At 45.3% G+C, this 25,484-nt stretch overlaps 1 protein-coding gene across 34 annotated transcripts in view; it reads right to left on the bottom strand.

The window, feature by feature from the left end:
• The window catches only part of DTNB (dystrobrevin beta), a 384,446-nt gene that overhangs the window by 80,307 nt on the left and 278,655 nt on the right, over positions 1–25,484 (bottom strand). For 23 of the 34 annotated variants that reach the window (XR_010600034.1, XR_010600025.1, XR_010600027.1 and 20 more), the window contains 4 exons: positions 25,240–25,325; positions 24,372–24,485; positions 20,801–20,897; positions 8,638–8,658 (listed from right to left, as the gene is read on the bottom strand). Coding sequence is in view for 14 of the 34 variants with exons in the window: in XM_065590081.1 (XP_065446153.1) it covers positions 8,638–8,658; positions 20,801–20,897; positions 24,372–24,485; positions 25,240–25,325 (318 nt within the window). In the remaining 20 variants the exon portion in view is untranslated. The remainder of the gene's footprint in view (positions 1–8,637; positions 8,659–20,800; positions 20,898–24,371; positions 24,486–25,239; positions 25,326–25,484) is intronic. The other 11 variants (XR_010600030.1, XR_010600035.1, XR_010600031.1 and 8 more) reach the window with 1 other exon arrangement.

The raw sequence follows: 25,484 nt of genomic DNA, 5'->3' as shown, positions 1-25,484 counted from the left end.
AGCCCCATCTAAGTTGTATTTGCCTAGTTTATCGATAAGCATATCATGTGAGACTGTATCAAATGCCTTACTATGCATCCGAAGAAGTGGGCTATAGTCCACGAAAGCTTATGCTCTAATAAATTTGTTAGTCTCTAAGGTGCCACAAGTCCTCCTGTTCTTCTTTTTGCGGATACAGACTAACACGGCTGCTACTCTGAAACCTTTTACTAAAGTCTAGGTATACCACATCCATCACTTCTCCCTTATCCACAAGACTCATTATCCTATCAAAGAAAGCTATCAGATTGGTTTGACATGATTTGTTCTTTACAAATCCATGCTGGCTATTCCCTATCACCTTACAACCTTCCAAGTGTTTGCAGATGATTTCCTTAATTACTTGCTCCATCATCTTCCCTTGCGACAGAAGTTAAACTAACTGGTCTGTAGTTTCCTGGGTTGTTTTTATTTCCCTTTTTATAGATGGGCACTATATTTGCCCTTTTCTAGTCTTCTGGAATCTCTCCTGTCTCCCATGATTTTCCAAAGATAATAGCTAGAGGTTCAGTTACCTCCTCTATTAGCTCCCTGAGTATTCTAGGATGCATTTCATCAGGACCTGGTGACTTGCAGGCATCTAACTTTTCTAAGGGTACATCTACACTACAGCGGGGAGTCGGTTTAAGATACGCAAATTCAGCTACGTGAATAGCGTAGCTGAATTTGACGTATTACAGCCGACTTACCCCGTTGTGAGGACGGCGGCAAAATCGACTTCTGCCGCTTTTTGTCGGCGGCGCTTACTACCACCTCCGCTGGTGGAGTTAGAGCGCCGATTCGGGGATCGATTGTCGCGTCCCGACGGGATGCGATAAATCGATCCCGAGAGGTCGATTTCTACCCGCCGATTCAGGCGGGTAGTATAGACCAGGCCTAAGTGATTTTTAACTTTTTTTTTTTTTATTTTATCTTCTATACCTACCCCCTTCCCATTAGCATTCACTATGTTAGGCATTCCTTCAGACTTCTCGGTGAAGACCGAAACAAAGAAGTCATTAAGCATCTCTGCCATTTCCAAGTTTCCTGTTACTGTATCTCCCTCTTCACTAAGCAGTGGGCCTACCCTGTCCTTGGTCTTCCTCTTGCTTCTAATGTATTGATAAAAAGTCTTCTTGTTTCCCTTTATTCCCGTAACCAGTTTGAGCTCATTTTGTGCCTTTGCCTTTCTAATCTTGCCCCTGCATTCCTGTGTTGTTTGCCTATATTCATCCTTTGTAATCTGTCCTAGTTTCCATTTTTTATATGACTCCTTTTTATTTTTTAGATCATGCAAGATCTCGTGGTTAAGCCAAGGAGGTCTTTTGCCACATTTCCGATCTTTCCTACTCAGCGGAATAGCTTGCTTTTGGGCCCTGAATAGTGTCCTTTGAAAAACTGCCAACTCTCCTCAGTTGTTTTTCCCCTGTTTTAAATAAAATAAATAAAGAAATAAATTCATGGAGCTATCCTATCTCCTAGAGCTGGAGGGGACTTTGTAAGGTCATTGAGTCCAGCCCCCTGCCTTCACTAGCAGGACCAAGTACTGATTTTTTCCCCCCCAGATCCCTAAGTGGCCCCCTCAAGGATTGAACTCACAATGCTGGGTTTAGCAGGCGAATGCTCAAACCACTGAGCTATCCCTCCCCCCTTTTTTTGATTCCCATGGGACCTTACCTATCAGCTCTCTGAGCTTACCAAAATCCGCCTTCCTGAAATCCATTGTCTCTATTTTGCTGTATTCCCTTCTACCCTTCCTTAAAATTGTGAACTCTATGATTTCATGATCACTTTCACCCAAGCTGCCTTCTACTTTCAAATTCTCAACAAGTTCCTCCCTATTTGTTAAAATCAAGTCTAGAACAGCTTCCCCCCTAGTAGCTTTTTCAACCTTCTGAAATAAAAAGTTGTCTGCAATGCAGTCCAAGAACTTATTGGATAGTCTGTGCCCCGCTGTGTTATTTTCCCAACATATATCTGGATAGTTGAAGTCCCCCATCACCACCAAATCTTGGGCTTTGGATGATTTTGTTGGTTGTTCAAAAAAAGCCTCATCCACCTCTTCCACCTGGTTAGGTGGCCTGTAGTAGACTCCTAGCATGACACCACCCTTGTTTTTTACCCCTTTCAGCCTAACCCAGAGACTCTCAACACTTCCATCTCCTATGTCCATCTCTACCTCAGTCCAAGTGTGTACATTTTTAATATATAAAGCAACACCACCTTCCTTTTTCCCTGTCTATCCTTCCTGAGCAAGCTGTACCCATCCACACCAACACTCAAATCATGCGTATTATCCCACCAAGTTTCGGTGATACCAACAATGTCATAGTTGTATTTATTTATTAGCACTTCCAGTTCTTCCTGCTTATTACCCATACTTCTCGCATTTGTATATAGGCATCTAAGATACTGATTTGATCTTACCTCCCAGTTTTGCCCTGACCCTCCTTTCTCTCTGCCATTATGGCCCACCCTCCCTCCTATTTCCGACCCATCTCCCAGGTATCCATGTTCCCCACTTATCTGTGGGCTTTGCTCACCTGTCCCCGATTTTAGTTTAAAGCCCTCCTCACTAGGTTAGCCAGCCTGTGTCCAAATAGGGTCTTGTTACAATTGACCTGGACTGGTCTTGAATTGGTGACCTAGAAAGCGCCATATCCTATTTCCCACAGCCAGGCAGTGCATATTGCAGGAAATACAACGAATCTGAATCCTTAAATAATGGTGTTACACATTCAGATGTATAAAGGTAACAAAAACGGCTATTAATGGCAGAGAGGTGTAATCTGACCCAGAATGGCAGTAGTAGATTTAATTTAGAGCCAGGCTAGTGGAAGGACGTGTAGAGAACAAAATCCAACCATGGTAACAGGTGGGCGTACAGCTGAATTCTCTCTTACAAAAGTCACATTTTATGATGTAATTGTTGCAAAAAGCAATTGGCTAAATAATTGTTTAGATTGTGTGGTATCAATCTCCTTCACGTGACATCCACCCCTACAGAGGGTTCCATTGACGAATATCCATTACCTCATCATGGAGCAAGTCTTGTTTTATGCATGTGCCTATGACTACGAAGCACATTGCCAGGGTGAGAGATGGAACAGTATAAACTTTTTAAAAAAGTCCTCTTCTACCGTACCAACACACAGAGTGCATGAACAATAGCATGTACTGCTTCAGGGCTGTTATTTCTGTCAGCCAGAGGATTTATGCAGCTTATGCAGAACCTTTTCAAACCAGCAGTTCCTCCCCCCCACCCCTGCCCCGGCCATATTATCGTAGGTATTTACTGTGGAAGTTTCAACTTACTACACATCTTGTAAGACCTGAAAGCCTGATACTTTTAGTGGAAGGGTGGGGATAGGAGACTGTGGTTTTTATTTTTATAACTTTTTTTTTTTTAAATGACCACGTTGTTAATGGCCATTTTGTTTTGGAAGTGAAAAGAGGGGAAATTTGTGAGTCTACCTGTCAAAGGGTTACAACAATTCTTTGTGATGCTTTTCACTGTATACACACTGAACGAGAGAGCAATAGCACAATAACATATAGAACGGGGGTCGGCAACCTTCGGCACGCGGCCCACCAGGGCAATCCGCTGGCGGGCCGCGAGACAGTTTGTTTACATTGGCCCTCCGCAGGCACGGCCCCCCGCAGCTCCCAGTGGCCAGGGACATGCTGGCCACCGCTTCCGGCAGCTCCCATTGGCTGGAGATGGTGAACCGCAGCCACTGGGAGCTGTGGGGGGCCGTGCATGCGGAGAGTCAACGTGGCCCGCCAGTAGCTTACCCTGATGGGCCGCGTGCCGAAGGTTGCCGACCCCGATATAGAAACATATAAAGCCCTTTTCCAAAGCCTCCTGCTGCTGTTATATGTTTTGAAATTATTAGCATCAAATTGGAATAATAAATAATATTTTTAGGGTAAAACAAGTCTCATAACTCATCACTTCTCTGATTATATGTGACCCTTCTAGCCTGACCAGCTCAGGACTCTCCCTAAACTGTCCATGATAAAACTATTGTACCACCATAACTTTGCACAGAGGTGAGTTCTAGAGTGGAGGCTCTTGATCGGTTTCGATTCGAGCCCTGTGTTCACATACAATATGTACGTTTTTAAAAAATTCATTGGTTAGGATTAAAATTTCTATGCTGGGTCTTTCTGAAGGTGAATCTGTTTTGAAAATTTGAGCAACCCCTCTTGCTGTTTTTGAGTTCCGAAGATTAAAACAATTCTAGCCACACTTCTTTTGTACAGAGCTGTGTTAAAAATGACAGCAGCTTGAAAGCTGAAACTTGGCATTGGGCATAGTTCTCAGTGAGGGCAAGGTTTGAAAAACATGAATCTGAACAAAGTCATGCCTATTTCCAACTGCATTTGGAGTGTAAGCAGGACAAAATGTCATTAGGTAGAGAGGCACTTGATTCCGGAAAGAGGTGTGGAATCGCCACTTTGCATAAGGTTCTGAGCTGTGACTGCCACCCCTTAAAGGGATACAGCCAACTTAAAATCACGCTTCTATCTGACAGTTTTTTACCGAGTTTTATGACAAACACCATCTAAGATTACTACAACTCAAAGCTATAGGGAAAAATCACTCTTTCTCTCTTTTCAGTTGATTTTGTGCATTTGACAGCACTTGGAATATAGACCAGCGTTTCTCAAATGGGCGTCCGCGAAGGCACTCTAGATCCCCGCTGATCAACTCCACCCCCTTCCTCCCTCCCAGCGCCTCCAGCATGCCGGGGAATAGCTCTTCAGCGGGTGGCGTGCAGAAGGCACTGGGAGGGAGGGGGAGGAGCGGGGACAGGGTGTGCTCATGGGAGGGGGTGGAATCATATCCAGGGCCACTAGCCCTGCTGATCAACCCCTCCTTCTCCCTCCCAGTGCCTCCAGCATGCCGGGGAACAGCTGTTCAGCGGCGTGCAGGAGGTGCGGGGAGGGAGGGGGAGAAGCGGGGATGGGGTGCTCGGGGGCGGAAAGAGGTGGTGAAGAGGAGGGGCAGGGAGGAGTGGGGGTGGGAAGAGGTGGGGCAGGGGTGGGGATTTGGGGGAAGGGGTGGAGGGGGGCAGGGCCTGGGGCTGAGCGGGGGTCTTGGAGGTCCACGAAAAATTTATCTTAAAATGGGGGTCCTCGGGTTGCTAAAGTTTGAGAACCTGCTGATATAGACAATCACTCTTCCTGTTTGTAAGGGTAAGACATTGTGATTGTAAAACCAATGAAGTGTCTAAAACTAATCTAAACTTATTTGCTGAAACTGACTAGATTTCAAGTTGATATGTCCCTTTAAGCTGGGTTCTCCCAATGCACCAGCCCTTCTATTCGCCAGTATTGTGTTTATTTGAATACTTGGAATAAATGGCTGACAGTAAATTTACTGAAGTAGCAGAGAAGCCAACGTATGGCCCAGTGAGTTCTACAACAAGAACCAGAGCTGCCGTTCGCCTTTCCTCTTCAGTGTGAAGAAGTACCATGACCACCACCCTCTTCCTGAAAACTACTGGTCTCAGTAGACAATAGGATGCAGGGAATCTCATTTAAGTGGCTTTGATTGAAGCAGAGCAATGCATGCTGGAACTTGTAGTTTTTTTCAGGCTGCACCACTGTATTACAGATGAGGGCAGCTGCAACCTGCTCCAGTTCCTGCAAACTAGGCACCGCATTCAGATTTATTTAATACAAATCACTAACGTGGCCTTTGGTTGGTCTAACTTTGGTTACTGCTGTTTCAAATCCTTGTTGCCGCAGAAACCATAAATTCCAAAGCAGCGGGACTATCTAGTGAAGTAATGTGCTGTTAACACTTTAGTAAGAGCTCCCCCCGCCCAAACTTCCTCTCTGATAAACCTGATATTCCAGGGTACGTGTACTGCAGACAGGAGGGAAGAACAACTGGGGAATCTCTTCATTTATTTTCATATTCAAACTACAACGAGTTTCAATAACTGTAGTAGAGAGAGAGCCTGGAACACGGGGCCTAGTGCAAGACCTGAGGCCTGAACCAGAGGCTATAAACCAAAGTCAGGTAATGTGTTAAACCAGACGATTACAAGTTCACTGCCCAGGACACTGCCCAGAGTTGTTGCTATATAGTAGGCATTAAATATTTATCCAGCTAGTACAAATACCACTCTGGGTAGTACTGTCAAGGTCTGCTAAACTGGGGAGAGCAGTAGGGTGACCAGGTGTCCGGTTTTTGACTGGAACAACCAGTCGAAAAGGGATCCTGGTGGCTCTGGTCAGCACCGCTGATTGGGCTGTTGACTGTCCTATTGGTGGCGCTGCACAGCGGGGCTGGCAGGCTCCCTGCTAGCCTCTGCGCCACACAGGTCCTGGGAAGCAGCCGGCATGTCCCCACTCCGGCTCCTATGCATATGGGGAAGCCAGGGGGCTCTGGTAAGTGTGGCCAATGGGAGCCGCAGGGGCGGCGCCTACAGACAGGGCAGCGCGCAGAGTCACCTGGCTGTGTCTCTGCGTAGAAGCCAGAGGTGGGACATGCCGCTGCTTCTGGGACCTGCTTAAGGTAAGCGCTGCCCAGAGCCTGCACCCCTGACCCCCTCCCACACCCCAACCCCCTGCCCCAGCCCTGATCCGCCTCCCTCCCTCTGAACCCCTCGGTCCCAGCCCAGAGCACCCTCCTGCACCCCAAACCCCTCATCCCCAGCCCCACCCCAGAGCCCGCACCCCCAACCAGAGCCCTCCCCCTCTCCCTCCCCCAACCCTCTGTCCCAGCCCTGATCCCCCTCCCGTGCTCCGAACCCCTTGGTCTCAGCCCGGAGCACCCTCCTACACCCCAACTCCCTCATCCCCAGCCCCACTCCAGAGTCTGCACCCCCAGCCAGAACCCTCCTGCATCCCATCCCCCAGAGGCAGCCTGGTGAAAATGAGCGAGTGAGTGAGGGTGAGGAGAGTGAGCGACAGAGGGAGGGGGGATGGAGTGAGCAGGGGCGGGGCCTCGGAGAAGGGGCGAGGCAGGGGTGAGGCAAGGGTGTTCAGTTTCAGTAGAAAGTTGGTAACCCTAGAGAGCACCCCCCCGCCCACAAGCCAAGTAAAACAATAACCAGGAAGGAGGCAGCGGCACTGGGAAAACAAAGGTTAATTATGCTACAGTTCCATGGAAATGTCTATTCCTGAAAATTATCCTGAGTATGATGACAATATATGGCAATGTTCGGCTTTCGCAATTTGACAGGGGAGAGACCTTATCTGGGTGTCTTGGGGTTCTTCTTCCCCCAGGAAATATTCTGTACTTACCTGTTGTTTGGTGTAATCTGGTCCATTCCTAAAAGTCACAAGTTTTTTTGCAAAGGTATTTTTATGAACCCCAGGATAAATCTTCTCTGAATGGGATGATTTAGCCCAGGGGTTCTCAGACTTTTGTACTGGTGACCCCTTTCTCACAGCAAGCCTCTGAGTGCGACCCCCCTTATACACTAAAAACACTTTTTAACATATTGAACACCATTATAAATGCTGGAGGCAAAGCGGGGTTTAGGGTGGAGGCTGATAGCTCGTGACCCCCATGAAATAACCTCAAGACCCCCTGAGGGGTCCTGACCCCCAGTTTGAGAACCCCTGATTTAGCCACATCTAGAGAGGAGCGAACTCCAGCACAAGGAGGGAAATCACCACAATCGTTCCTTCAATTTGGGGAAGAAATTTTAATACGGGGCTCCCAGGAGCCACCAAGGGTCAGTTCCAGCACATTTCTGACGTAGCGTCACTCGGAGGCTTCATCGATAGAAGCTGTATACATAGGTACATCTTCTTACCAGAAATAAGTTATCTGAATCTTTTTAAGCTGTGTAAGGTATACATGGCAAATAAACAACCAAAGTGAACATAGGGTTAATCTTCATAACTCTATGTGCACAGAGAAGAACAGCTGGGGTGTGCTGAAAGCATGTGCTGCTGAAGAAAAATAACTGAATATACGGCTGTTCCTTAAAAAAGAAAAAGGGCTCCCTCTGGAGTGGATCACAAAGTTAACACTGGATTTAAATTTTAGTAGGAGGGCAATGGAAATGGAAATCAATAACAGCAAATGCATTCTTGTCTCTCATTAGTTTGCACATTTCATTTGCAATGAGCGCAAAACAGACTAGTCTAGTGAGACTATATCGAGCTACATGACATGAAGCCATGCCTAGAGTATCAAAATTAGTTTTCATGCATGGACTTGTACACAGCAAACAGGCAAATTCCAGGTTATTCAAAGAGACAAGAAAGCTATCAAAATACTCCTGAGAAACTGTCAGAATACAAAGTAAAACAAGCTGAGGATCTCTCTTTTCAATCTGGTTGATCATGCACTTTTCTAAAAAACAAACAAATGTTCTCACTGGTCATGTATTCAAGGCAATAAACTTAATTTGAAAGGGGAGGAAAAGAAGCTCACAGTACTTTATTAAGAACATGCTCCACTGGGAACTGAAGAGTTCTGGTTTGGAATTTTAAAAATGAGAAAGACCCCATCGGAGTGACATTACACTAGCCACAAAGAAAAAGTAATGCATGGTTTATTTACACACAATCCCATCAGGACAAAAATTGTGTTTTCATGCAGATCCCCGCCCAAGTTAGATCAACTACACACTGAAATCAACTTACTGCCTGCTTTTGCTCTTCTTCCTACAAATGTTGGCAACAGAAAAAGGTGAAAAGAGAAACAAAGATATATTAATCATCATGTTAAAAGGAAATACACAAACACACAACAGAAGAAATGAAAGAACAGGCAGACGGTAAATTGTAGAAACATCTGTAGATGCAACACGAAACAAAGACACAGCAGCGGTGGGGAGAAAGCAGAGATGCAGTTTGTTCCATGTCTCAAAAGGAGATCTGTGTCTATAATGTGCACCTGTGTTAGGAGGTTGAGTAAATTGAGCAGATCTCAGAGTGATCCCTTCCCTCCCAAAACACCCTTAGTGCCCTCAGCACCTCCCTTGGACTCAGGGGATCCACCAGTTCTCACCTGCACTCCTTGAGGCCCTCAACCTTTCAGCTAAGAAGGGCTAAACTAAATACCTCTTTAACTCTATAAATGCTAGCCATGAAACTGTTTGAAGGCTGCCAATACTCAGTGATGCATTGTGCTTGTGACAGAACAGCGTAACATCTCTGCCGCACTGTCAGTCTTTGTCAAACTGAAGCCATAGCCAGGGACCTCCTCTCACTGGCCCGCAGTGACCTTTACTGCTCAGGTTAAAAAAAGCAAGTTGGTACAATGTCAGACATCCAGAGCAGTGGAATGGAAGGAGAGGAGAACTGGGAAAGTAAACACAAGCTCTAAAGGTATGGACTAAATTTAAAAATGTGCAGTGAAAAAACTGATTCCTGCACTGCTAAAGAGTAACTCTGATGAACGGGGGTCAGTGCTGAAAGTGTGATGCTTGAGTAATGCAAGAATGAATGAAGTTATCTTCGTCTGAATGAAAGAAATGTGTATTAAGTGACCTGCTGGGCTAGCACAGTTACACTTTTATTTCAACTACTGAGCATCAGCAAAATAATCTAGATTTCTTTTACAAACCCCAGACATTTTCAGAGAGAATTTGCCCCTGCACGCCATAAAGCAGTGGGAACACTGAGAGCAATTAACTAATAAATGAACCCAGAAAAACAATGAGCTATTCTGTAGCTTTAGTAGTCGCCACTGCCACTTTTGGGGTTCATAGAGTCCAAGACCACCTGTCTAACACTGCTATCATATAACGTCCCCAAAAGAAGAAGTTACTCACCTTGTGCAGTAACAATGGTTCTTTGAGATGTGTCCCCCTGTGGGTGCTCTACTCTAGGTGTTGGTGTGTCCTTACGCCGGAAATCGGAGATTTCTCGCAGCAGTACTCGGTCGGGGGAAGGGCGCGCACAGGAGTCGTCTCGTGCAGCTGTTGGTACCGCCTGCAGCGCGCGCTCTCCCGACCGTCCCCTCTGTTCCTTCTCTACCGCAGCGCTCGGCTGTGTGAACTCTGAAGTAGAGGGAAGGAGGATGGGTAGTGGAGGACCCACAGGGACACACATCTCGAAGAACCATCGTTACTGCACAAGGTGAGTAACTTCTTCTTCGAGTGGTGTCCCTGTGGCTGCTCCACTCTAGGTGCTTGTAGAGCAGTACCCCACCAGGGGTGGTAGGGTTCGGAGTTGTGTATAAGTGTGATGAGAGCACTGTGAGGCCAACGATAGAGTCTGAGACAAGGCCTTGGGTGATAGCGTAATGCTTTGCAAAAGTGTGCTCTGATGTCAGGCTGCAGCTCTACAAATATCTATTAAGGGGACATTGTTCAAGAATGCAACTGATGTCGCCATGGCTCGCGTTGAGTGGGATCTGATGCCCTTGGGGGGTTCTTTGTGATGCAGGCAGTAGCAAGTTTGAATACAGGTAGAGACCGCTTTGGAGAGTCTCTGGGTCAATATTGTAGAGCCCTTGGAGCGCTCTGCTGTAGAGACAAACAGTCTTGGTGACTTGCGAAATGGCTTAGTTCTGTCCAAGTAGAAGGCTACAGCCCGTCTGACATCTAGCATGTGCAACGTTGCTTCTCAAGAGTCGTTATATGGCTTGGGATAGAAGGCAGGTAAGTGTATGGTTTGGTTAATATGAAAATTTGTAGCCACTTTGGGCAAGAATTTTGGGTGAGGCTGTAACATGATTTTGTCTTTGGTAAATACAGTGTACGGTGGTTCAGCCATCAATGCTCCTCTTTTACGGACACGTCTTGCAGACGTGATTGCCACTAGGAATGCGACCTTCATTGACGTATGTAGGAGTGAGGAGGTTGCTAGAGGTTCGAAGGGTGGTCTTGTGAGACGTTTGAGCACAAGATTGAGATCCTGTGGTGGTGCAGGTTGGAGTGCTTCTGGGTACATGTTCTGTATACCTGCTAGAAAGCGCCGTGTAATCGGGTGAGCGAATATTGAAGACCCTTCTATCTGTTTGTGGAGGGCTGTGATGGCAGCCAGGTGTACTTTAATAGAACTTATGGCTAACTCTGTTTCCTTCAGTTCTAGTAGGTAGTATAGGATCATAGATAGAGGCGCCTTGGTCACGTCCAGCTGTTTTTGCTGACACCAAAGGGAGAATCTTCTCCACTTGTGGCGGTAAGTATTTCTAGTGGTGAGGCGACGGCTATTTAGTAATACCTGTTTTACTTTCTCCGCACAGTTCAATTCCCCATGTTGGAACCAGAGAGGAGCCATGCTTTGAGATGGAGTTTTGCTGGGTCTGGATGGAGCATCAGGCCCTTGTTCTGGGACAGGAGGTCCATCCGGGAAGGCAGCGGTTGTGGGGCACAAACTGCTAGATGTGAGAGGTACGGAAACCAAGTCTGTCTGGACCCTGTGGGGACAATGAGAATGATGTATGCTCTGTCGAGTCGTATCTTGCGGATGACCCGTGGAATCAGTGGTAGTGGCGGGAAGGCATATATGAGTGATGCGTTCCACGGGATGAGGAAGGATCCCCTAACGATCCCAGTGCCACGCCTGCCCTGGAGCAAAATAGTGGACATTTGTGATTTGTCACTAAGGCGAAAAGGTCGATTACCGGGTGACCCCATTTTTGGAATATCATGCCAAGAACACTGTCATGGATTTCCCACTCGTGTTCCTGTGAGAAGTGCCTGCTGAGGTTATCGGCTGTAGTTTCTTGGCACCCTGGTAGGTATGATGCTGTGATGTTTATATTGTTGCAGATGCAGAAGTTCCATAAATTAATGGCTTCTACGCATAGTGAGTGAGACCTGGCTCTTCCTTGGCGATTAATTTAAAACATGCATGCCACATTGTCGGTGAGAATAGAGATTGAGGTTTCTTGTATGAGTGGGAGGAAGTGTTGGCATGCATTGTGTACCATGCAGAGTTCCAGGAGATGGATATGTAGTCGGGTTTCTGTCGCAGACCACGTGCCTTGCACATTGTGGTGACCCAAGTGGGCGCCCCCACCTATCAGGGAGGCATCTGTTGTAATAGTCACTGATGGGGGGTCTTGTTGAAAGGGAATCCCAGAGCATATATTCCCTGGTTGTGTCCACCATTGTAGGGAGAGGATAACCCTTGGTGGTAGTGTCACTTGTCTGTGGAGAGAGTGTTTGCTGGGTGCATAGACCATGCTCAACCAGTGCTGTAGACAGCGCATATGGAGTCTGGCATACTTTACTACAAAAGTCATAACTGCCATATGTCCCAGAATCTGAAGGCATGTCCTCACTGAAGTTTGTGGGCTGATGGTCACTGTGGAAATAAGATTGGTCAATGTAGTGAATCTGTGGTTTGGAAATATTGCCTTGGCTTGTATGGAGTCTAGGTCAGCTCTAATAAACTCCAATCGCTGGGTTGGTTCCAGGGTGGATTTCTTTTCGTTTATCTGTAGACCTAGCTGGTGAAACAGGTCTATTGTGGTCTTCAGCATGTCTGCCGTTTCTTGTTGATTGGCACCTTTGAGAAGGCAATCATCCAAATAGGGGAAGATTATGACTCCTTTGCGTCATAAATGTGCTGCTATTACCGCGAGCGTTTTTGAGAATATGCGCGGAGCAGTGGACAGTCCGAAGGGAAGGACCCTGTATTGGTAGTGGTTGGATCCTACTGTGAACCTCAGGAGCTGTCTGTGGGCAGGATGTATTGTAATATGGAAGTATGCATCTTGGAGGTCGAGGGCTGAAAAACAGTCCTCCCCGTCTAGCGCTGGGATTATTGTGGCCAGAGTGACCATTTTGAACCTGTGGTTGCATATGACCCTGTTGAGTTTTCGGAGATCTAAGATTGGTCTCCATCCCCCTCCTTTCTTCTCTGTCAGGAAATATTTGGAATAAAAACCCCTCCCTCGGTATTGATGTGGTACTGTTTCTACAGCACCCAGAAATAGGAGGTGGTCCACTTCCTGTTGCAGAAGGTGCTCATGAGAGGGGTCCCTGAAGGGGGATGGGGAAAGGGGGAGGGGAAGGGGGATGGCTGTGAAAGGAATGGTGTAGCCAGATTGTATGATCTCCAAAACCCATTAATCTGTGGTTATCACAGACCAGGCATGGTAAAATGGGCATGGGCGGGGTGGCCAAAATTGTGGGATGGGGCATCTGCTGGCGCTAGAGGTGTGGGAGGTCGTGCATACCCTCGACCAAGACTTCAAAATTGTGGCTTAGATGTAGATGGACGGGTGGATGAGGTCTGGTTCTGTGGCGCTCATCACCTCTGAGCCCATTCTTTGGGTCTGTTCTGAGTGAAGTATCGTGGTTGTTGATGGTTAAACGAGGTGTCTTGTGACCTCTGATATGGTGTAAAGCGAGGGCGTTTGTCAGGTGGAGGGTGGATGCCTAGTGTACGCAGTGTCGCTCGGGCGGCCTTCATGGTATGGAGGACGTCGTTTTATCCCTATCGAAGGGGAGGTCCTCCATTTTTAGTTGTAGTTCTTTTGGAATTCCCGAAGCCTGCAACCATGATGTTCTTCTCATAACCACAGCTGCTGCGGTTGTTCGGGCAGCTGCGTCCGCTACATCCATTGAGGCTTGCAGTGCTGTGTGGGCGATTAACTGACCCTCATTGATAATGGCGTTGAGTTGAGGACATTTATGCTCAGGGAGGTCCTCCATGAGCTCTTGTATTTTACTATAGTTAGAGTAGTCGTAATTTGCTAGTAGAGCAGAATAGTTGGCAACTCTAAGCAGAAGGATGGCTAACGAGTAAACTTTCCGCCCAAAGAGCTCCAGTCTCTTGTGTTCTTTATCTTGCAGTGAGGAGCAGAAATGAGGCTGTCTACTGCGCTGATTTGCAGCCTCTACTACCAGAGAGCAGGCTTGAGGGTGTCAAAACAAAAATTCCATGCCTTTGGCTGGAACTAAGTATTTTCTGTCAGCCCTTTTGTTGGTGGGTGGTGCCAATGCTGGTGTTTGCCATATTACCTCCGCAGGCTCCATTATAGCCTCATCCATGGGGAGGGCAATCTTGGTCAATGATGCCAGTTGTAAGATTTTTAACAACTTACGTTGTTACTCTGCACCTCACGTAAGGCAATTTCTTGGCTGTTTGCTACTCTTTTGAAGAGTTCTTGGAACTGTTTCAGGTCATCTGGTACCGTCGGGTAGATGGTGTCACCGCTTCGTCTGGTGCGGACGATGAGTGTGGGGCAGGTGGTGAATCATCCAGGTCTGCCTGAGATAGTATCTCTTCCTCTTCTATCTCTGTCTCAGGGGGGTCAGAGGTTTCTCTATGTGGTAATGATGGATGTACTCTGGAGCCTCTTGTTGCTGGGGAAGGGGGACCACAATAGGGGTTCTGGTATGTGAGCCAAGGATCCCATTATGGCCATTGCATGGGGTAAGGTGGTAATGGGTAGGGCCAAGGCTGTGAATGCTCAGAAGGATGAGGCTTAGGCTTCACAGCGTTCCATGTAGGTCTCATAAGTGATGGGGATGAACGTTGAGAGGAGAAGCGGTTGTCCTTCATGTCTCCTTCCTTGCCACTATGCATGGAGAGTGGTGCAGGAGCTGGAGGATGGTACCTTGCTATGTAGCTTGGGGAGTGTTTGGTGCCGAGCAGTGGTGACTGCGGTGCCGAAGAAACTGCTATGTCCTCTGTATGCAGGAGTTGCGCTGGTCCCGCCTTGGGGTTGCGGTCGACTATTGGAGCGCTGACTGGTGCCGGGTTTGGTTTGTTAGCAGGCATCAAGTCTTGGGTTGGTGCCGGTGGTGGCAGCATTGATCGTGGTGCCGCTGCCTGTGCTGCGCTCTGCACCGGGGTAGTCGGTGCCATGGAGGAGACTTGACGTCTCAACTCCGGTGCCGCGTGTTGGGGCTTGAAAGGGGTCTGCTGAGGGATGGTGCCGGAGGAGCCTGGTGCCTCGTAAGTGCTCACTCTGGATGAGCGGAGCACTGAGGGTAAAGACCTTGCTGGGGAAGCTCTCTTTTTCTGAGAGACTCTTGTTGGAGAGGTCGAGGCTCGCTTCCTGAGAGTTTTGGAAGTCGGAGCCTTATCAGAGCTCAGGGATCCTGGTTTATGAGACTCCCTGGAGGATGTCTCTTGCGGCGGTTGGAGGGATTTCTCCAACAGAAGCATTTTCAAGCGGAGATCCTTGTCACGTCTTACCCTTGTTGTTAAGTAGGTGCAATGTATGCATTTCTGGGAGATATGAGTTTCTCCCAGACAGCGAATGCAGGATGTGTGGCCGTTAGAAACCGGTACTGGTTCACGGCAGGAGTCACACTTTTTAAATCCCGTTGAGCCTGGCATGACTGCAGTTAAGCCTCTCCCGCCTCTCGAGAGATAAGGGTGGGAGTTAATTGTAATGGTAAATTGTAGAAACTGTTCCCAAACAGGGAGTTAAGCAGAGAAAAAAATCTTTTGTTGTTGTTTTTTGTTTTGTTTTTGAAGAAAAACCTCTAAGAGGAACTAATGAAACTATGTCACTAAGTATAGACTAATAAGAAGTTCCTATGTAACTTATCAGAGGGGTAGCCGTGTTAGTCTGAATCTGTAAAAAGCAACAGAGGGTCCTGTGGCACCTTTAAGACTAACAGAAGTATTGGAGCATAAGCTTTCATAGGTGAATGCCCACTTCATCAGACGCAAGTAACTATGTAATTATGTAACTTGTAACTGCTCCCCACCCCAGAAATTTCAAAGAGAGCACTGCTGCGGAACTCCATCTGCAGCAGAAGACGGTTGAGAAGGAACTGAGAGGACGGTCGCGGGTGCACGCACTAGAGGAGGTGCCAATGGCTGCACCAGGTGACTCCTGTGTGTGCCCTTCCCCGACCGAGTACTGCTGCGAGAAATCTCCGATCTCCGGTGCAGGGACACACTAACACCTAGAGTGGAGCTCCCACAGGGACACCACTCGAAGAAGAAGAATTCCTTTTGAACTATGGCACATGTGTCAAACTCAAGGCCCGCGGGCCACATCCGGCCCGCCATACAATTATATCCGGCCCGCGAAATCGTTTTATATATCTGTTTTTAATGGCCCTGTGATATGACGCCCCAATAACACACACTACAAATCCCATGATGCAGTGCAATTGCCGCCAACGGCAAGCCGCGGTTCAAGTTCGCGGTCTGTTGATGTATACAACGCTAATATCAAATCAAAGCTAGACCCCAACAATGGCCAAGAGAAAAATTGATTCTGAAAACCGAGGCTTTCAAAGCCGGTGGGAGAATGAGTATATGTTTACTGAAATTGCAGGTAAACCAGTGTGTCTCCTTTGCGGGAGTAATATCGCTGTAATGAAGGAGTATAACCTAAGACGGCACTACGAGACGAAACATGAGAACAAATTCAAAAACCTGAGCGCAGGACAGAAGCTACAAAAGGTAGAGGAGTTGAAGAAGAATTTGACATCCCAGCAGACGTTTTTCACCAAAGCAAAATCACAAAGTGAAGCTGCTGTGAAAGCAAGTTTCATTGTGGCCGAAGAGATCGCCAAATCAGGACGGCCGTTTACCGAGGGGGAATTCGTAAAGAATTGTATGATGAAAGTGTGCGACGTCCTTTGTCCAGATAAAACGCGAGCGTTTGCAAATGTAAGCCTCAGCAGAAACACTGTTGCTAATCGGGTTTGTGAGATGGCGACTGATTTGAAAACACAGTTGACTGAAAGAGCAAAAGATTTTGTTGCATACTCCCTTGCCGTGGATGAAACTACTGACGCGACTGACACTGCACAGCTGGCGATATTTATCCGTGGTGTGGATTCCAATTTGTGCGTAACAGAGGAAATACTGGACATTAAATCGATGCACGGGACAACGAAAGGAGAAGACATCTTTGGAAATGTATTTCAAAGTGTAACCGACATGAAACTGCCGTGGGAAAAACTCGTTGGACTTACAACAGATGGCGCACCTGCTATGTGTGGTGAAAAAAATGGACTGGTGGGAAGGATGCGCTCAAAGATGCGGGAGGAGAACTGTGCCGGTGAGTTGACAGTGTATCACTGCATCATACACCAGGAATCGCTGAGTGCTAAAGTCCTAAAAATGGATCATGTGATGAACACTGTAACACAAACCGTCAACTTTATCAGAGCCCACGGTTTAAATCACCGCCAATTCCAGTCTTTTCTGCGGGAAATAGATAGCGAGTTTGGCGATATGCCATATCATACGGAGGTCCGGTGGCTAAGTCGGGGAAAAGTTCTCAAAAGACACTTTGAGCTGCGAGAGGAAATCTGCCAGTTCATGGACAGTAAGGGGAAAGACTGCACAGTTCTGCGGGATGAAAAGTGGAAATGTGAGTTGGCGTTCCTGGCTGACATAACGTCGCATCTTAGCGCTTTAAACCTTCAACTCCAGGGACGGGAGCACATAATAACCGATATGCATGATGCAGTGAAGGCATTTCAAGTGAAGCTGCGCTTATGGGAGACACAAATGCACCAATGCAACTTGTCTCACTTTCCCTGTTGCCAAGTAATACGGAACCAAGAAAGTGCCACAGTTTTCCCAAATGCCACCTTTGCTGAAAAACTCAGCGCGCTGCGCACTGAGTTCGCACGGCGCTTCAGTGACTTTGAGGCACAGAAAAGTAACTTCGAGCTGCTTCGCAACCCATTTGCAGTCGATGTGGAAACCGCACCTGTAGAAATGCAGATGGAGCTGATAGAACTGCAATGTAACGGGACACTGAAGGCAAAGTACGACACTGCGGGGCCAGCACAGTTCACTCGCTTCATTCCTGAAGCGATGCCGCAGCTCCGCCAACATGCGGCTCGAATCCTGTCCATGTTTGGCAGCACATATCTGTGCGAGCAGCTGTTCTCTGTGATGAAAATTAACAAAACGTCACACAGGAGTCGCCTCACTGATGAACACCTGCAATCGATCCTGAGAATCTTCACAACACAGAACCTAACCCCAAACATAAACGAACTTGTTGCAAAGAAAAGACTCCAAGTATCAGGCTCTGACTAAATAGGACAAAAAAATGGAATGTTATGATTTGTTATGATTATACTTTTGCTTTAAATTCAATTTTTTATTTATATTTTCAGATTTTTTAATATTCCAGCATGTACAGATTTTGAATGTATTGTATTGACAGGATATTTTTTTATGAAGAGCAAAATATTTTAAGTTGAAATGTATTTATTTTGGAATGATATCCTGTATTTTGGTTCATATTAATGGTTAAAAAACATAAATATTTAGTCTGTTAAATAAATGGTTATACTGTTCGGCCCACGAGTTTTGAGTTTTGGCCCCCTGTGCAATTGAGTTTGACACCCCTGAACTATGGTATATCTTTTAGAAAAACATCCATTCACAATTTAAAAATTCACATCCACCAAGACCCTTTGTAAAACTGTTTAGAATGGTTAATTACTCTCACTGTTAAAATGTATACTTTATTTCCAGTCTGCATTTGTCTAGCTTTAACTTCCAGCCACTGAAACGTCTTAAGGATTATCTGGTAGACTGAAAAGCCTATTATCAAATATTTCTTCCCTATGTAGGGACTTTTATAGACTGTGATCTAGTCACCTCTTAACCTTCTCTTTGTTAAGCTACATTAACCTTTTGAGGATAGTGGTGGGGACAGTGCCTCATGTCATGCCTGTAGGTGCTACCACAATGCAAATAATAAAATGTGCAGTTTAATTTTGCTGCCTCTGTTTTTCTGTGCTCAACTTGAGTCCCCTCATGGCTGACTTTTAGAGGTGTTAAAGGCATGCCACTATCTTTGACTTCTACTAGAGTTTCAGATGCCCTGCACCTCTGACATGGGCATCCAAAACTGAAACACACAAAACCAATGAACACTTCTCCCTTTACTTTTTTCTTTCTAAGATATAAACAACAAAATTAGATCCTAGCAATCGCTACTTGACAGTTATCTTTAATGCACAGTGGCAGGGTGTTTTCAGTGGTTGGCCTCTGGCTCTGGACCTTGCTCCTCCTACTAGTCTGTGAGTTTGGGTAGGCCAATCTCCTTTCTTGGCTTCAGCCTGAGTGGCTGGTTATGGGGATGCTATATAGATCAGCAGGGAATGAGCGTTTTCCAATGTAGACTTTGGTCATGAAAGCCTATGTTATGACTTAATTTTGGTACCCAGAGACTCTGATTAATTCACCTAATGTTTGCACTATGCTTTGAACATGTAAATTATTATTTATTAGCACTTATACTTGAAAAAAAAGATAACTGGAATTCCATTTTTCAGGTCATCATCCCACAAAAAGAGTTTTATTCTTTGCCTTCTAAATGGCCAAGTCATTAATATTTGAAATCCACTTGCTGCACATATGTAATGACTAGGGCTGTCAATTAATCACAGTTAACTCACGTGATTAACTAAAAAAAATGAATCATGATTTAAAAAGTTAATCGCAATTAATCTCAGTTTTAATATCGCTGTTAAACAATAGAAAACCAATTGAAATGTATTAAATATTTTTGGATGTTTTTCTACATTTTCAAATATATTGATTTCTATTACAACACAGAATGCAAAGTGTACACTGCTGACTTTATATCATTACTTTTATTACAAATATTTTCACTGTAAAAATAATAAACGAAAGAAATAGTATTTTTCAGTTCACCTCATGCAAGTACTGTAGTGCAATCTTTTTGTCATGAAAGTGCAACTTACAAATTTAGATTTTTTTTTGTTACATAACTGCACTCAAACAAAAGAATGTAAAACTTTAGCGCCTACAAGTCCACTCAGTCCTACTTCTTGTTCAGCCAGTCGCTAAGAGAAACAAGTTTGTTTAATTTATGGGAGATAATGCTGCCCACTTCTCATTAACAATGTCACCTGAAAGTGAGAACAGGTGTTTGCATGGCATTTTTGTAGCCAGCATCGCAAAGTATTTTCGTGCCAGATATGCTAAACATTCATATGCCCCTTCATGCTTCAGCCACCATTCCATGCTGATGAGGCTCGTTAAAAAATAATGCATTAATTAAATTTGCGATTGCACTCCTAGGGGGAAGAATTGTATGTCTCCTACTCTGTTTTACCTGCATTCTGCCATATATTTTATGTTATGGAAGTCTCAGATGATGACCCAGCACATGTTGTTCATTTTAAGAACACTTGACTGCAGATTTCACAAAACGCAAAGAAGGTACCAATGTGAGATTTCTAAAGATAGCTACAGCACTCAACCCAAGGTTTAAGAAGCTGAAGTACCTTCCAAAATCTCAGAGGGACAAGGTGTAGAGCAGGGGTCGGCAACCTTTGGCATGCAGCTCGCCAGGGTAAGCACCCTGGCGAGTCGGTTTGTTTACCTGCCGCATCTGCAGGTTCGGCCGATCGTGGCTCCCACTGGCTGCGGTTTGCCATCCCAGGCCAATGGGGGCGGCGGGAAGCGGCGTGGGCCCAGGGATGTGCTGGCCGACGCTTCCTGCCGTCCCCATTGGCCTGGGACAGCGAACCACGGCCAGTGGGAGCCGCAATCGGCCAAACCTGCGGACGCGGCAGGTAAACAAACCGGCTCGGCCCACCAGGGTGCTTACCCTGGCAAGCCGTGTGCCAAAGGTTGCCGACCCCTGGGTTAGTCAATTAACAAATCTATCGTCCCTCTCCCATACCTCCCAAAACCTGTGGGTGTTCAACAACTTTAACATGAGAAGCATGTGGACCTAATCGCACATTAACCATCCTTCCCAATATGCAGAGCCAAAATGAAAGTGGCTTTTTACAAGTTCATACTGTTGTTTACAAGATTATCTGTATGTGATCACTGAGGGAAGTAATGACACCAGCACTGTAGGAGTCTAGTGAGAGCAAAGCCCGGGCGGGGAGGGAGGAAGGTCTGAGACAAAGGTGTTTACCTTGAGCAGTTTCATTAGCCCTTCAAGCTGCACCATCAGTTCCCTTCTGCTCTCTTGAAGTGCAGACATTCTCTGTTCTAGTTCATCCTTTCGCTGCCTGTTCAAGTTACATGGAAGAAAGTGTCAAAAGAAACTCTGGCTGTTTCCGGGGCACGCAGGGAAATTCACAGAGCTGGCTGATTGGCATATACACCACGTTGCTATATTTCACTTTGTTTAGTACTCCCCCTTAAAGTTAACAAAATCAGAGCAAAACATAACACGCTAACCACGACTCCTATTGCAACATGGCATGCAACAATCACATTTTTCACTATGAAATACAGACACCCAAAGTCAGAATTATAATGGTGGGAAGCACTTTTTTTTAAACCAATGCAATTTGAAAAGAAAGCCAGCATCTTCTTAATGATGCTGTCAGACCAGCAGATCTTTAAGACAAGTCAGACTAAACCACCAAAAAAATGAAAACAGGGTGCAGAGTGCTGGAAGGAAGAGACAATGGAATGCCATTAACCTGAACTGAGAATTTACAGAGCTGCTTCTATCCAATAATCTGACATACAATTTGTGAAGCATTTGCTGCAACAGAACCTGTGTACAGTGTAACACAACACAAGCCAATCTGCAGGTACAGAAGGGAATTTTTCCTTTCTGGGGACTGAAAATTATTCCATTCTAAAGCCTGCTAGAATGAAAGTCTTGTTTAACAGATTTGAGAGAAAAGTGGCTTTGTGTTTGTTTGTTTTAATTTTCCAAGAGAATTAAGAAGTCTCCTAGTCAGGAACCTAGAATCAAATTAGCATCACATGTCAAAAAGTTCATTATTTCATGTGCTAAGAAAGCCATGTTGCATTATTTGAAACCATGAACAAATAGTACAATAACTGCAGGGAAAAAAATGGTAACAGGAGGGGATTACTCATTTATTTCTGTGGTTTCATCCATATAATAATTTCAGGTCTAAGGTTAAAGACAGGATAAATTATATCACAGGCTTTGACCTTTCTTTAAATCTGGAAATTTTCCTCGTGGATCTCTACCTATGGATGAATCATTACAAGGATCTTAGTAACCAACTCATTTTAGAAGCGAAAAATGTGATAGCAATAACTTGTGTTTGACTAAGCATTTTCCAGGAAGGCATCCAGTCTTGATTTAAAGACATCAAGAGATGGAGAATCCACCATTTCGTTTGGTAGTTTGTTCCAATGGTTAATCACCATTTGTGCCTCATTTCTCATTTGAATGTGTTTAGATTCAGCTTCCAGACAGCAGTTCTCGTTATGTCTTTCCCAAGAACCCTTTAGTACCTGGTATTTTGTCCTGAAGGTACTTATACAACATAGTCACCTCTCAATCTTTTTGATAAGGAGTTCAGCCTGTATAGCTTAAGTCTCTCACTGTAAGGCAATTTCCCAGACCTCAAATAATTTTTGTGACTTATCTGCTCTTGCTCCAATTTTCAACATTGTAAAAATGTGGACACCAGAATTGTATGCAGTACTGGTCTCACCAATGCCATATACAGAAGAAAAATCATCTCCTACGCCTATTCACTACACTCCAGTTTATACATCCAAGGGTCACATTAGCCCTTTTGTCACACGTTCACACTAGGTCCGAAGCTCATGTTCAGTTGCTTGTTCACTATGACTCTTAAATCCTTTTCATAGTCACTGCTTTCAGGACACAGTCTCGAATTCTGGAAACACAGCCAGAATTCCTTGTTCCTAGAGATATGACCTTGTACTTTGATGGATTAAAACACATTTTGTTCAAATGGGCCCTGGTTAAATTGATTCAGATCACTCTGTATGATTGCTCTGTCCTCATTATTATTTACCACTCTGCCAATCAGTGTGTCATCTGCAGATTTTATCAGCAGTGATTTTATATTAAATTTAAATTGCTTAGTCAGAGCTTCTGATCAGCCTATAAAATATAAAGTAATTTGCAAGGGAAAGTGTTAACCGGGCGTGGGATGGGGATATCTAGCAGCGCCAGCTTTCTTTAATCTGGATCCCGCCAGTCCACTCCAGCCGTCTCTCCGTGCAATTCGAAGTACCTCTAGTTCTGGCATCTTCTGAATTGACATCAGTGCAGCCCAGTCCCCAGCTCCCCACTCTCCTGATCTTCAATGGAGAGTTGAGGGAGAGTAGCAGGAATCGGCATCATGGTGGTGTGCTAGCCCCTCCCTTTCTGCTTCAAAGAGCATGAATGGGCATAATTGGGGGTCAGTCTGTCTCCCTTACGCACAGGAAGCAAAGGCCACATTTACACGTTCCCTCGTCTGCACTGAGCTCAGCCTTGGAAACACAGAGACCACTGTTGTGTCCAAGCCCCGCAGGGGTCTCTAGCCCACAGTCTGAGCACATGTGTTCTTGAGATGTTCCCAGCAGACGAGACAAAGGAACTATTGGTCAGCAGTGCACTGAGAAGTACTGACGGGGCTGAGCTGCTCCGATACATATTCTGAGAGCCTTTAATGCTGCAGTCGAGGGCTGGCTACTGTCTTATAAGTCAGGCTGTACGAAAACCCTGGGCTGCAATTTTGTTGTGGAAACTGAAACTTTTAACACACATGGCAACTTTTTATAGTTGCTGCAAATTTGAGTGGCATTGCGTCCCTGTGCGCCACTTATTCGAGGGGTTGCAATGCCACTCGCTCAGATTTGGCCTGGCCACCTCTCCAGTGCACTCAAATTTGACCCCAAACCAAAACTGGACTTTTTACAAACGGTGGCTTTTGAACCAAAAAATCACGAGTTTCTTACAGTCTTGCCTATAGGAATTGCCCTGTACTGGGGATGGAGCAGAACTGCCCCACTCCAGTGGCACTGTGTCTTAACATGCACAAGACGCATAGCTTCTCTTGCAATCCTAACATAATGCAGTTCTCAAAGGGCTGTATCTGTCAAGAGCTTAAATTTCAGGATGTGCATTAGGTTTCATATGGTGTTTTCTGAAGGTTGAACTGAGAATTAACAAGCAAAAGAAGAAATAAAAAGCAGCCAGAGAATTCACTTGTGATTACACAGACGATGACATACTTTATTCTGTTAATACTGAAAATTCTTCCCTTGTCACTTCAAAATGCAAACATAATCAAAGGAGTTTGAAGATTGCTCCTCAACTCTGGAGATGTGGCTGAATGTTTGCAGATAAGTGTTTTTAAAACCCCACTGACTAAGCAAATCACTGACATTGCTCTTCTGTTCCATTCGCTTGTCCAGTAAGTAATAAGCAAATGGTCCCAATTCTACTGGCCTCCTTACAAATAACTTTTTTATTTATCTTACTTGTCAAAAGCAAGAATACACTTTAAGTGATGTTTCTATTTGCTTTTAAATCCACATTATGAAAGAGTCACAGTTTTATATAACTGCCGGCTTTCAACAATCCCCAGCAGAAAGATTTAAAATGGCTCCTTAGACTTCTCGTAGCTTTACCAATAATACTCTGTTCTCAGTACCAGATAGGATCATCCATCCTGCAGAAGAGAGCACACATGGCTGAAGGGTTAATATGTCACATGCATAAAAGTTTTAGATGTCTTTTTTTTTTTTACCGTAGAAGCCTGAGTTCTGCCAGCAAAGTTGGGTTCTGCTGAGCTTTCTCTGGGGTTGGCTGGGAGGCTTGCTCATGCTCCAGTCTGAGGCGCTGAATTTCTTGCAGTATCTCTCTGTTGAAATAAGGAGACAAGGAGATTGAACAAGAAACAAGGCAACAGTTCATATTGTGTTTTCAAATTCTAGACGAAAGCTTCAAGTGTGCTTTCTACACAGCTCTGTAACTGCAGCACAGTAGTAAGTGCAGTTAATTCCCTCTCATGTGCGAACGGTGTGGGCTCAGATCCAGAAGTGGTACGTAGTGGAGACCTAAACATTGCCACAGGAGTAGTTAGTAGGGCTATTATCAAAAAGCTGATGAGTCTGAAATTAACCAATGTCACCACTTCTCCATATGCCAGCAATGCCTCTTCAAACCCTTTCCTACCGTTTTCTTGGGGCCTCAAGGGTTCTCAGGAACACAGGACATAAGGGAGACTGTCAACTTGACCAAAATGTTTGAAGTTGAGAGCCCCTGAGGTATGTGTCTAGCTCGCACTGTAGTCATCAGAAACCCCCATCTTAGGGCAATGAACATCACAAAGCACTTGGCATCAAATTCTGACCTAAGATGGGCCAGTTTTTTCAAACTTGGGGGGTCTAAAGGCCGGCCCCCCATGTCCATACTTAGACATCTCAACAAAAAATGTGATGGTCAGAGGTAATTAACAACAGAAACTAATTGCACTAATGAAATAGGTGCACCATTCAACAAGGGAACCTATGACACTCAGTTTAAACAACAAAATGCTAGAAATAATTAAGTAAGCCTGCAAGTAAATGCTCTGTCCCCACAATCTCCCCTCTAAACAGCTCTACATGATTTACCTGTTTTTGTTTTCCAGTTCGGCTATCAGTTGTCTTTGTTGTTTATTGGCATCAAAGTTGAAACCCAGGTCTGTTGGTGGGCGTGGCTAGAGGATAAGAATATGTAATATTTAATCAAAGTATTTCCTGTATGCTATATAGATAATGTGCTGCTTGGATCCAGGTTCCCTGAATGATGTAGTACAATATATGGAGTATTGCTTGTTATAAAGAATGGACAATTAATAAAATAATGGTTCTAATAT

The sequence above is a fragment of the Chrysemys picta genome, chromosome 3 (assembly GCF_011386835.1).
Source record: "Chrysemys picta bellii isolate R12L10 chromosome 3, ASM1138683v2, whole genome shotgun sequence".
Taxonomy (NCBI): Eukaryota; Metazoa; Chordata; order Testudines; family Emydidae; genus Chrysemys; species Chrysemys picta.
This window is presented reverse-complemented; position numbering and strand designations above follow the sequence as displayed.